Source organism: Pipistrellus kuhlii, unplaced genomic scaffold (assembly GCF_014108245.1).
Source record: "Pipistrellus kuhlii isolate mPipKuh1 unplaced genomic scaffold, mPipKuh1.p scaffold_m20_p_24, whole genome shotgun sequence".
Classification (NCBI taxonomy): domain Eukaryota; kingdom Metazoa; phylum Chordata; class Mammalia; order Chiroptera; family Vespertilionidae; genus Pipistrellus; species Pipistrellus kuhlii.
Window position 1 is genome coordinate 2,395,820 of NW_023425523.1, and position 13,904 is coordinate 2,409,723.

General features: G+C 37.5%; 1 protein-coding gene across 6 annotated transcripts in view; it reads left to right on the forward strand.

Annotated features, from left to right (window-relative positions):
* Positions 1 to 13,904, forward strand: part of DENND2C (DENN domain containing 2C) — a 43,346-nt gene that overhangs the window by 7,293 nt on the left and 22,149 nt on the right. For all 6 annotated transcript variants that reach the window (XR_006742562.1, XM_045586849.1, XM_045586846.1 and 3 more), the window contains exons 3-7: positions 5,779 to 6,793; positions 7,304 to 7,440; positions 8,461 to 8,573; positions 9,136 to 9,306; positions 13,148 to 13,244. Coding sequence is in view for 5 of the 6 variants with exons in the window: in XM_045586849.1 (XP_045442805.1) it covers positions 5,931 to 6,793; positions 7,304 to 7,440; positions 8,461 to 8,573; positions 9,136 to 9,306; positions 13,148 to 13,244 (1,381 nt within the window). In the remaining variant the exon portion in view is untranslated. The remainder of the gene's footprint in view (positions 1 to 5,778; positions 6,794 to 7,303; positions 7,441 to 8,460; positions 8,574 to 9,135; positions 9,307 to 13,147; positions 13,245 to 13,904) is intronic.

Genomic DNA, 13,904 nt, shown 5'->3' on the forward strand with positions numbered 1-13,904 from the left:
GCTGCCGGCACCGTCTTTGCTCTGGCGAGGGCTGCCTTTCCGCTGCAGCCTGGAGCCACCTTTCCGCCTTCCCACCTGCTTCACACCCCATTCCCAGCCACTGGGCTCCTGCATATGCAGATTAACCCGCCATCTTTGTTGGGTTAATTTGCACATCCTGATTGGCTGGTGGGCATCACGGAGGTATGGTCAATTGCATGTTACTCTTTTATTAGTGTAGATACTAGTAATAGCAATATGTGCAGGTGATCTTTCTCTCTCAAAATACATATTATACTATACTCACCCATCTTGCATTGAGTGAGATGATATAATATCTTCCTGGTGAGATGAAGTGAGGTGAATGACATAGGCATTCTGACATAGTGTTAAGGCTGCTATTGACCTGATGATGTGTCTGAAGGGGGATGGGGGTTATCGAGCCACAAAGATGTCAGGTTTTCATCCACAAATTTCATGCCTTTTCCATCTTAGGAACTAATCATGCACTGTGGCCATTTTTTTTTTTTTTTTTTTTTTTTTTTTCTTTCAGTTTAAGATGAGACAGCAAAAGTAGTACAAATTTTTTTCCCTTCTTCACAATTTCACAGTAGAAGAATCATTCTAGCTGGAGATCTTGGCAACTGCAGCATATGATTTTTGTTCTTTCCTTATGAAGTCGAGAACTTTTGCCTTTTCACACAAAGGAAGCACTTTACGGATTCTCTTCAGCATATCTAAATTGCCAGCTTCACTGTGTGCTTTAGGGCCATTATTAAGTAACAAGGATTGAGCACAAGCAGTGGGATACCACAACTGATCTGGTAACTGAGAGCTACTGCATGACTCGCAGGTGGGTGGTGTAAACAGTGCGGATCTGCTGGATGAAGGGAGAGATCACGTCACAGGCAGGACGGAAAGGGATGGCATGAGATTTCATCACACCTCTCAGAACAGCGTGCAGTTTTATACATTTGACTTGTTTATTTCTGGAATTTTCCATCGCATATTTTCAGATGGCAGTTGACGGTAAATAACTGAAACCATGGCAAGTGAAACCATAGCTAAGGTGGAATACTTAGCAGAAAGCAGGTGATTTAGACACCAGCTGACTTCAGGCTTGAACAATCAGCAGAATTTTAGAGATTTGAACAATGTGGATTATCATCTGAGGGATCAACTAGACATTCATTATCTAACTTTGACTGTAAGAGTGACCACTGTGCAAACTAAACCATTCTTTTCCGCTTTGGCCATAACAATAAGATTGTTGTTGTTGTTGTTGTTAATTCTCACCTCAAAATTAATTTTTTCATTAATTTTTAGAGAGAATGGAAGGGAGTGGGGGAGACGGAAAGAGAAACATTGGCTGGTTTTTTTACAGAGAGAAAGGGAGAGAAATAGAGAGCTAGGAACATCGATGAGAGAGAAACATCGACCAGTTGCCTCTTGCACACCCCCTATTGGGATGTGCCCGCAACCAAGGTACATGCCCTTGACCGGAATCGAACCTGGGACCTTTCAGTCCACAGACCAATGCTCTATCCACTGAGCCAAACCGGTTTCGGCAAGAATAATAAGATTTTATATCTGTTTTGCTACATCTTTGTCTTACCTATTAATGGAACATTTTCATACCTTTCACATAAAAAATCAAATGTGCATCCCAAAGAATGTCTAGGTTTATAAAGGAGACATGTATGTCAAGGCATGAGTTGATAGGATCTTGGTCCCTGTATTCAATATAGAAATCAGATGAGAATTTTTAGTATACGAAGCACTCTGTGAATCTAATTTCCAAGTCTACATTGGTCTCTGCTGAAGAGTCTGCTGCAACATTCCTAGGGATTTTGGATTTTTCTACAAATTCTGTTATAAACTTGGCTCACTTAATAATATAAGAAGTTTGTTTGGGAAGTTAGTTGCTTTTATTCTTTATTTAAGGCCTGTTTCGCCAGTGGCCCATATGATCTCTTAGGACTAGTGCTTCTGGATAGGGTACCATTTATAGTAGCCATACTTAGATTGTCTCTAAACTAGATTACAAAAAAACAAACAAAAAAAAACAAACCACCAATAATAAATAAATAAATAAATAAAAAATTAGCTAGGTTACTAGTTGGAACACCCTCTGATTCCAGCTTTGACTCCTGCAATTTGTCTTGCTGACATGTTACATTCCAACACCAAATAATTTGCATCAGCTAGTAGTTTAAAACTAGATTAGAGTTACACAGAGTTCATACCACCAGACTTGTTTCTTGGCTGTGTTACTGTAGTCAAATTACTTAATCCTTCTTAGCCTGCTTCCTTATCTGTGAAACGATCCTTATCTATGATGAACCTTTGTTGGAATATTCCCTGGCTCCTGTCTCTCTGAGACTTGAGTGAGGTGCAAGTACTCTACAGCAGGGAGAGGTCCCATCCCAGTCCACCCCAGAAGGCAGTCATCTGCAGACTAGAGCTCTTGAAATCACCTATCAAATCCATGGCCATTTAAATATCCAGTAGATAGCACTCTTTCCACCATATGCCAAGATTCTGATCAATCTTGATCATTACAGCTCCCCCCACCCTCTGCCAAGAGATTCTCTGGATATGATAATGCTTACTGAGCAATCACTATGAGCCTAAGGTGTAGTTCTGCTCCCTTTACCAATATTAACCCATCTAATATCTGTAACAGCCCGTGACATAAATACTATTGTTATTCTCATTTTGCAGAGGAAAAACAAGGCGCAAAGAGGTTAAGTAGCTGATACGTCTCTTAGCACGCACTGCCACAGAGAGAGAGGTATTTACTTATTCTAGGAGGTTTTGAGGGTTAAATATGAAATTATGTAAATAAAGTGTTTCAGACAGTTCTAGGCATATAAAATCTGATCAATAAATGATAACTACTGCCGAAACCGGTTTGGCTCAATGGATAGAGCGTCGGACTGCGGACTGAAAGGTCCCGGGTTCGATTCCGGTCAAGGGCATGTACCTTGGTTGTGGGCACATCCCCAGTAGGGGGTGTGCAAGAGGCAGCTGATCGATGATTCTCTCTCATTGATGTTTCTAACTCTCTATCCCTCTCTCTTCCTCTCTATAAAAAAATCAATAAAATATATTAAAAATAAATAAATAAAAATAAAAAACAGTATTCTTTAAAAAAATAAAAAAATAAATGATAACTATTAATTACTTCAGGTACACACAGTGTACTTCCAAGGCCAGTTCAAAGTTTTCTGTGAAACCTTCCTTAGCCCTTTATCCGGAGTTCACTCCTGTGTGCTCCCACTGTAATTGTCTTCCAATTTTGAATTCTCCTTAACTATTTCCGTATACTTTTTCCATGACCTGCAGAATCTTAATATTCTGGAGTCATTCTTGCTAAGTATACTTAGGAAAAGCAGACCCTCAGGGATGGAAATGAAAAGAGAAGTAGCATTAATAGCCCAGAGAAGTACATGCGTCTGTGATGCTGTCTTGAAAGACCTAAAATAAACCAAGTCTCAAAATGTACCTTTTACAGAAGAGGATGCTAAGACGTGTCAGAGAAAAATCGAAAATAATAAAATATGCTCAGGAAGATGGATAGAAATTTGAACTGCTCACATTATTTGCTTTTTTATTAAGTATATTTAATTAAAATACTACTATAGTATGTCATTTGTAAAGCCCCTGGATAAACTTTTTAAACTCACAGGACTAAATCTTGAATGAAATTCCTCATTGAATTTAGCTAAAATTATTTTAAAGCAAATGATAAAGGAACAAAGCAAAAGAGAAGAAAAAAAAAACAAATGTCAAATTGGCGTCTATCTTTTAAACTTCTATTATCTTGTCTGTTTTGAATAACAAACCTTCAAAGCAAGCACATATAGGATATCAGTCTTTTATGTCAGTCCTATCAGAGGAAACAGCCTTACAGGTAACTAAAAGTGAATCCCCAAAATAGAAAAAAAACAAAAAACTAAAAAACAAAAAACAAACCAACCCACAATATTACCAATAATGGACACTATAAACTTCTTAAGCAGTTATTGTGCCTAATTGCAAAGCAAGAACTACTATTCTTCAAAAAAAAAAAAAATGAATTTTTAAACAATTCTACAACTCTGTTGAGATCTGTCATGGGAATTGTTTTTAATGAAAAATGATAGTTGATTTAATGCAGACTATATTCAGAATTTTGAGGCATAAGCCAAAGACTCTGAATAATGCTAACTTTGTGATACAAATTATGTTGGTTATCCACATTATTTTTTAAAATTCCAAATAAGTTATAATTCTTCTTTGCTATTCACTGATTCCGACGGGTGCTCTCAGAGGTTCTATTTGCCAGAGCTTTGTGACTCTCTGAGTTATTCCCATAACTAACCAAACGGTGTTTTACACTGAATTTTTGTATTCCTCCCAAAATCATATGCTTAAGCCCTAATCCACAGTGTGAAGGTATTAGGGATGAGGCTTTGGGACAATAATTGCCTGCTGTGTTCCTGTCTTGCATTTTTTACAGGAGGGTTTTTTAGAATGATTTTCTTTGCATCAGGTCCTTGTCAAAATTTATTTGCTGACAAAGCTGGTTTTCCTACAAACGCACAGGAACAGTTGAAATGAAAGCTGATGCAAGTCCTGCTCTGCCTAGAATACATTTTGCGTGTGCATTGTGTGTGTCGTGTGTCTCAGTTTGGGTCAGCGTCACTGACAGCTGGGCCAAGATATTTTCCTGCCTGTTAATCAGGGCCACACAGACGAAGCTCGAGGAAGGATGACCCTGCCTCAGGAAGTTTTGAATCAGCTTCTATTTATAACCCACATGCAGTAGAACTTGAGATCAGGTCTTTACTCAGTTGATAGGAAAAATCCTCTGCCAAATTTTGTATTTGAGGAAACAGTTCATGGGCTTCTATGAGTGAAGCCTCTGTGAAAGGAAGGAATGTGATAATAACTGTAAGTATTTTTGCTGATCTGGGTCAAGGGTGTGGTGACAGAGATGTGGAAATTTCTGTCAGTGACATAATAGGTTATTACATTTTAAAGCAAGAATTAGTTAATGGTACCTTGGATTATCTTTAGCACTGTGTGTATTGGATCCTCTGCTATTAATAACAATGTTGAAATAGGGGTATGTGATGGGCTAATATTATTTCTCAAAATGGATTAAGAGGAAGAAATTAGCTATTGGTGTTTTTCTAGAATAGCTGGTTCTTCCTTTGGATATATACATAAACCTTTTTCTGTGTATGTATGCTTTTTATAATACTCTGTAGGTTAAGAGAATGTTTTGTAAAGAGCTGAATTATTACAAAATAATATTGCACACTAATATATATAATCTCTTAAAAAAAAACAACAAAAAAAAAAACTCTTTCTGCCAAACTTTAGGAAATTAAATATGGCAGAACATTAAAACTGACAATTTGAGAAATACTACAACTAATATTTTAGGTATGCCTTTATGGAGTTGAATTACTTAATGAACAACAGGTATGTTTTTGTAAACTCAAAATACTTAGAGATAGGTGGGCAGTGTGTAGTGATGTTTAAAATAGTATAGCCCAGCCGGTGTGGCTCAGTGGTTGAGTATAGACCTATGAGCAAGGAGGTCACAGTTGATTCCCGGTCAAGGCAGGTTCCCAGGTTGCAGGCTTGATCTCCAGTTGGGGGGCATACGGGAGGCAGTCGATCCTTGATTCTCTCTCATCACTGATGCTTCTGTCTGTCTCTCCTTCTCCCTTCCACTCTGAATTCAATAAAAATATATTTTTAAAAAATTATAAACCTTAACATATTCTTTTCTTATTTTAACAGGATTATTCAAAATAAAGTTATAGCCATTTTCAACAAGGTTCAATGATTAAAACATCTTTATAAAGAAATTTCCAAGTTAAAGATGAAAAAAAAATACTGGAATTATTTGGATTCTAACTGACAGGATAAAGAACACAGAATTTCCCAGTTACATGCAATGGAACCTCAGTAAAATTCATCACTTTGGTATGCACCCAACTGGGAACATGGATGTTGGTTTTTCTCGTTCTGCTGTTCAGACACTGTCAAGAAGCCACTGCAAAAACATCAAACAAAAAATTTCTCAGTGGGAAGGACGGACTAATGGTTTATCTAATCCAGATAAGTGGCACCGAAAGGACCTTGGAATGAGATATAATAACTGTCACCAGGAGATTCTTCTTAAGAAGAATCGTGTTGCTGAGGGAAAGAGCAAAAGGTTGGATGTAACCAACTCTCAACATGTTGGTCTAGATATTAATGAAGATGCCAAAAGCCGGGACCAAAGTGCAGATGAAAGTGAGAAACATGAATGTGACAATACTCACTTCTTTAAAAGTGAATCAGAATCCAACTGGGTATGTTCAAGGGTCAAACAGATTGAAAGCTGGAAAGAAGTTGCTTTGGATCCAGAGACTTCGTTACCTCCAGGGAATTTCTATACCTCACAGATCCTGTGGAAGAAACTCAAGGCTCTTCCCCCGGATAAAGTCCTCAATTTGGCTCTAGAACATCGCGTCTCTTCGGAAAAGGAACTGGACTTCAGAGATCTGGAGGGTTCCTATGGAGTAACCAAGAGCTTGGAAAATATCTATTCTGAACCGGAAGCACAAGAATGTGGACCTTCTATAAATCCTTTGCCAAAACCTCGTAGGACATTCAGATATTTGTCTGAATCTGGTGTTGTGCCATGTAAAGAAAGAAACTGTGACAGAAAACACTGTGAAAATAATTCTTGTGCGGAGTCTTGTTTGGCCTCTTCTCAGGAACCTGAACCAAAGAAATACGGGGGGAAAATCAGAGGGAGATCGAAAAGGTATGTTTTCATTCGATAGGTAATGACTTGTAAGTATTTTCCTTACTGGACTCTGGAGTTCCTTTTTTCTTTTCAAACAGTTTCCATTCCTCTAATTGGATTATACAGGTGTTCATTACCCCAAGAGGAAAATACCGTACATGAGGAAATACAATAGTAGAAGCATGCCTCATAGCTAACACAGTCTTCCAACATTCCCTATCTTGAAGCAGGAGCAGGGAAGCAGGTACATGCTTCTACTGCATTTCGAGCGTGCTGGCCCCAGTCTCCCTTTTTATCAGAGATGAATTTAAGAAAGGTACCCAATGAAGAACATGAATAGAAATCGGCTGAAAGCCTCCAATTTTCTCATTGTGCAGACAGGGCATTAGCCTAGTTTACTCTTAGATACCTGAGAAAACACTGTAATTTTGCACATAAGTCCTTACGAATTTTGGTCTGTCAGAACAATTTTAAAAAAAGATTAGAGTTTTAAAAGATACAACTTGAACATACTTCTCCTTTCTTAAGGAAATCCTTTGAATTTGAAGACATTCAGCACTTCCGAAATCGGAACACACAGAAGATGCATGAAGAACTTGGAAGAAATTCTGGCTCAGCACTTTATTACACACAGTCTGAGGACAATATCTACGAGGATATCATATGTAGGTGTCCACAAACTTTGCAATTCAATTGAATGAGTACCGTATTTTTCGGACCATAAGACGCACTTTTTTCCCCCCAGAAGTGGGGGGGGGGAAAGTCCCTGCGTCTTATGGTCCAAATATAGCCTACACATATACTTTAAAAAAAAAGTTTTTTTACTTGCCCGGCTCTGTGTGGTCTCTGTGTGCTTGCCCGGCTCTAAAATGGTTCTAAATGCTGCTGTTTACTTTACAGGGTTGATTACATGTGTTTATGACTGTGATGTTGGGTTTTAATGCACATAAAATATTTTAGGACACTATTTGTTTCAGAATCTTTTTTTCTTCATTTCCCTTCTCTAAAAACTGGTGCGTCTTATGGTCCGAAAAATACGGTATGTATTTCATGGAGCCCTTAACTATAAGGATGTTGTTTTCTTTTACAATCAAGCATATCTTGATCTAGATTTATTTATATTTATATATATATATATATATATATATATATATATATATATATTATTGATATTTTACAGAGAGGAAGAGAGAGAGATAGAGAGTTAGAAACATCGATGAGAGAGAATCATCGATCAGGTGCCTCCTGCACACCCCCTCCCGAAACCAAGGTACATGCTCTTGACCGAAATTGAACCCAGGACCTTTCAGTTCGCAGGCCGACCCTCCATCCACTGAGCCAAACCGGTTTTGGCATTGCTCTAGATTTTTCTTTTTAATATGGAAACCTTTGTTGCATAAATTCTTTGATTCTTTAATGGAGTGTACAACTAGTATAGTGGACTGCTCAGTTCAGAAGTAGATGTTTATAGTACCGTATTTTGCGAATATTTTTAGCTTTTTTGGACACCTGAGTAGTTTATAAGCTTAACATGCCATTAATTTTGAGACCTCCCTCCCTCCAGCAATGGGGAATAGAAAACTGAACATACTTTTTTTAAAAACATTTATTTTCCTAGCTATAGTCACTTTGTTTTCATTTAGTTATATTCCTCTAAACTTATTTTGTTGTTGTTATTTTTCAAGATCCCACCAAAGAAAATCCATATGAAGATATTCCATTGCAGTCTTTTCCCATGTGGAGATCCCCTTCAGCATGGAAGCTTCCACCCCCTAGAAGTGCCTTCAAAACACCCAAGGTATAACCAGAGAATTAACATAAAACATTGCATCTTGATCCCTAGAAAAAGGTTGAAATGATTTAACTAAGGACAAAACTAAGAGGCATTAAAATATGCGGCTGTTTTGTAATGGTGGCTTTTTATTCTTTGTTTTGGGGGTAGCAAACAGCTTTTTATTTTCTTTGGTTGGAGGGGTTATTTGTTTGTTGTTTAGCACTTCAAAAAAAAATGAATGTAAACACCTTTGGAAAGGCCATGAACTTGGCAGTTCACTATAGTTAGTTACCATAGCTCCTTAATAGTCACAGGAAGTCTGGTCCCTGAAAACCTTCACCACTCCTGGAAGCAAAGGCTGCCTTGAGTCAGTGAGGACTCTGAGCCATGGTTTTCTGGAAATTTGATTACATTGTAGTAGAAGAACTTTGGGTTAGAAGCTTGATAAAAGAGAAATTACAGTATCCTCATGTAAGATGATTTTTTTAAAAAGACCAATATTTTTCATGGATAGCTTTGAATTTTAGAACACAGGCATTAACTAGGTGATCTTACCCTTACCACGCCACTCCTTCTCCCGGGTTAGCTTCCTCCCAAACCTCACTTCCTTCAGCGGAAGACCATGGAACTGAAGAACTCGCAAGCTTATGTAAGGTCAAAGCTCACCAAGGACACCACTTTGCCCGTCACTTTAACTGAATGGAAGCTCTTCCGAGCTGGAGAAGTTGCAAACAGGAAAAGAAAAAATGTTCCAAGGGTAAGGATTTTCTTTCTTTGACTCTTATTTCAGCATTTGTTGTCATAAAATGAGAATGATTAAAGTTTAGAGGGTTGTAAATAATGGGTTAGAACTGACCTGCTGGAATCAGGAGACTTAGAAAGCAGCCTTCACTTTAGGGTTTTGCTCATGCAGAAAAATGCAGGCTTTTGCCAAGGTTTCTTGATGGTTTTGGAAAATTGACTTTACTTAAAGAGCTTCATTTTGCAGTCAACTGCCTGGGTGAGGGAAGTGCTAGAATATCGGATATTTTATTAAACTGCCTTCGGTCTTCTCGCTCACATTATTGCCAAAGCGAATTCAGTTTTGTGTGCAAGTTTAGATTTTCAGTAATTGCAAAGCACATGCCGTTAAATTTGGGACAGATATTTCCATTCAGAGGGAGAAAAAAGAAACTTGTCTATTACTTAGTAATAGAAATTTTCAGCAATTATCTTAAATAAATTACTTCTTTCTCAAGGAGAAAAGTCAGTAAGTCTGTAGTCATCTCAACCAGAACCATTGGAACCAAAATGAAGAAATTGGGATTATTTGTAGACATATATTTTAGGAGGGATACTTAAGAAATTACATGAAAATATTTTCAAACTCTTTATGATACTTTGTTCTTCTGTAATTCAGAATGTCTTCAGGATTACTGTTAAATGAAAAAATCCAATCATTGAAATAGTACTCCTTTCCTTAATCCTACTCGTTTAGCACAGTTTTTGTACCTGATTTTAACATTAAACAGAAGTCACAGCTGTTTCTTGGTTTAGTAACTGATTGGTTCCTTGGGAAATACTCTGTTCCATAATTACTTTAATTCTTCTGATCTATTTCCTGCCACTCCCTCTTTAATAAGTGAAAAGTTAAAGACACAGTTCCTAAAATGCTCTAAACTGATATTTCTCTGTGGGAAAAAAAATATATATATCTTTAGCTGTTTATTCTGCTGAGGATGATGAGGAAGGGTTAAAAAGCAGAGGTTTGAGGAACTACCAGGCCTTCAGCAGCCTGTAATGTTCCTTCCAATGGTAACTCTCCCCTCCGATAGACCACGCTGGCACACGAAGCTGCTTCCCACATGGCCCAGAAATAGCTCATTGTGTGTCCCCAGGGGCCAGAACACAAACACAATAGAGACTTCATTTATGATGTGGTTTTGGAATGGCCTAAGCAAGTACTGAGGAATGACGGACTGTGCAGTCTACTGAGACCCAAGGAGATTGAGCGCTTTAGGCTTCGTGCCTCTACTTCCCATGCCGTGGATCTCCGACTGCTTGAAGTGTGTTCTAGGATCCAACTTTTCCTTCTTAATATTTCCCAAACGTTTTGGGGGGTTTGTGTTTTTAGAATTATGGGTGGGAGAAGGAGGAACTCCTGATTATCAGGCAGGAGCAGACTGTTAGCATTTCTACCTGTGATCCTCCTTCAATTATATGCTTTTAGGATGTTCAATTTGCAATACAAATATTGGTTTTGGAGAAAGCCTTTTTTACTTATTTCCCCTTTGATGACTAGAGCTATCCCTGGAAGAGAAACTGGTTTCCTAGTTTGCAAAAACACTGATCTAGTCCATATGCCTCTTCCCCACCCTTCCTTTCTTATCCTGCTCTGGAGGCCTTTGTTTGCTGGAGTAGATTCCCTGATGTTTGTGTCACACATGTACAACAATGTGTTTCCCATCATTCTTAGGAAGACTGCCCCACAGTATTTCCTACAATTAGGAGATAAAAGCAGGCTCTTCTTCCCAGCTCATAACCACATTTTAACTTAGTACTTTACCTCATCTTTCTAGGGCAGATTGCTCCCTTTCCTTTAAAATAGTTGTGTATACTTTGGAGTATACTTTTCAAATGCACATTAATATTTATATTAGTTATGCTCATGTTGACTTGTGTCACCCCAATAAGTTTAATTTTTAAAAATTTATATTAATTTTGACGTGTCCGCCGCAAAGTAGTGTCGAGTAGCTGGTAGCCAATGTCCAGAATGGTTCGGAGTGCAAAGGGTTAAAGACCTAGTTCAGCCCAAACCGGTTTGGCTCAGTGGTAGAGCATCGTTCGGCCTGCTGACTGAAAGGTCCCAGGTTCGATTCTGGTCAAGGGCACATCCCCAGTAGGGAGTGTGCAAGAGGAAGTTGATTGATGATTCTCATCAATGTTTCTAACTCTCTATCCCTCTCTCTTCTTCTGTAAAAAAAAAATCAATAAAATATATTAAAAAATAAAAATAATAAAAAAATTTATATTAATTTTGTTCATTTGCAACTAAAAATATGTTTGCTCTCAAATATCTTTCCATAACCCTAAATGTACTTTTTTACATTGGGTCCTTTTATTTATTTTTTATAATGCAAATATTTAAGGACATTGGTAATTTTTGACTTGCTTGGCAGTTACAGAAAATCATTGAAAGAACAAACTCATCCATAAATGTGGGGATAATCTGCATATTGGAAGCACATGTTCCTCACATGTTATTTTTTGCTCTGGACTCATTCACTGCCTACGATTGCCAACATCACTGAAGAAACGAGGACAAAAGAGAAAACAAGGGTGTTTTTCTCCAACTTCGTTGGTTATCATTTTTTATAATGTTCGTAACAATTGAAGTTCTGAGCATTAAATATATTAAATCAGGACTAATAGTTAAGAAAAAGCTTGGAATTTTAAGAAAAAGATATATGAAAAAAACTAACCAGTTCTTCCTTTTTTAAAGTGGCAATTGATCATCTTTAATTTTTTCCTCTTTTAAAAAAAATATATCTTTATTGATTTTAGAGAGGAAGGGAGAGGAAGAGAGATACAGAAACATCAATGATGAGAAAGTATTATTGATTGCCTCCTGCATGCCCTCTACTGGGGATCAAGCCCACAACCCAGGCCTGTGCCCTGACAGGGAATCAAACTGTGACCTCCCAGTTTATAGGTTGGCACTTAGTAACTGAGCCACACTGGCCAGGCTCCTTCCTTTTTTTTAAAGCCCAGTCTGTGTGCATGTCTGTCTCTCACACACTCCTTCCAGCAGCAAAGAAATCATTCTAATGAATAATGTTTATTAAATAAAGCATATTTGAGAGTCTCTTAATTTTATGATATGTTTCTAAGATAAATTGTAATATTAGTGCTCCTACTAGCAAAGAGATAGAGTATTCCCTTTGACAAAAACTTCCTATGTATGATTTATCTCTTTGCTAAAAATTCCTGGGAGCAAAAATAACTGAGCCCCACCCTACCTTCCAAGTGAATAAGTATTCCACTTCCTATTCTGGGCAGGCAAAAACTTGAGTCTGAGAGTAAATGCTTGGTCACCCTATTACGTGCAGTACCTAGATTTCCTGCATGTCGTGACATGGAATGACGAGGAATCTCTCCAAAGCCTGTGCTGGGTTCTTCTGGAAAGGATCCCCTTCTTTTACCCATGTAACATGGACTTTATTTAGAGCAACGTATTATCTTAGTAAAGATCATTTTAGCCCTGGCCGGTTTGGCTCAGTAGATAGAGTGTCGGCCTGCAGACTGAAGGGTCCTATGTTGGATTCTGGCCAAGGGCACATGCCTGGGTTGCGGGCTTGATCCCCAGGGTGGGGCGTGCAGGAGGCAGCCGATCAATGACTCTCTCATCATTGATGTTTCTATCTCTCTCTCCCCCTCTCCTTTCCTCTCTGAAATCAATAAAAAATATATATCTTTTAAAAGATAATTTTAGATTCAAAATTGAGAAATGTAAGTTTCATTTATAAAATGGACCTTTTTCTCAATGAGCATCTCAAATGAAAGTGGGCTGCAAACTTGTTGGTGTTGGTTTTAACTTGTACTTTTCTGGTCTTTTTCAGCTGGTATTGAGAATAGATGACATATTTGAATCAAAGAGAGGGAAAAAGAGAGTAAAGTTACATCCGTACTCAGGAAAAGACGTACCTCCTTCTAAAGGTAAGAATTGTTCTAGCTGTTCATCGCTATCAGCATATGAGGAGAGAATCATATAACTTAATGATTGATGTGAATTATGGTTTTTAGTTTACTTTCCTATCTATCCCACTTAAATATAAAACTTATTTAGGCTAAGGGACTATTTCTTGTTCTTCCTCAAGCTCCTCTTATTTAGTTCTTTGTCAAGTAATAAGTAAATAAATAGATAATTAAACAAATGAAAAATATATACATATAAACCAACAAGATTAATTTTCATAGGTAAATTGCATCATTCTTTTGTAGTTCTACTTTTATTTATAGTCACTTATAAGTATAGACTCAGTGGAGAAATTAAAATATTATTAGGTATATATTGACTGAAAGTATGTGCTACTCATCTTATAGTCAGTCATCTTATAAGCTCCATAGTTTTATCCTTCAGATGCTTAGATAAAACTTATGTTGTCCTAATTAAGAAGATTTTAACATCCAGAGTGAATTATTAGAATTTTCTTTAAAACTTATGCAAGATTCTTTAACTTGGCTGTCTGCAAAAAATAGGCAAGATTTCGCAGTTTTTGTATGTGAGATTCCTAAGTCAAAAACAACAGCCACATCATACCAGAAGAGTATGTTTCATATTTTTGCAGACTTCCAAATTTCCCTTAAATCTATTCT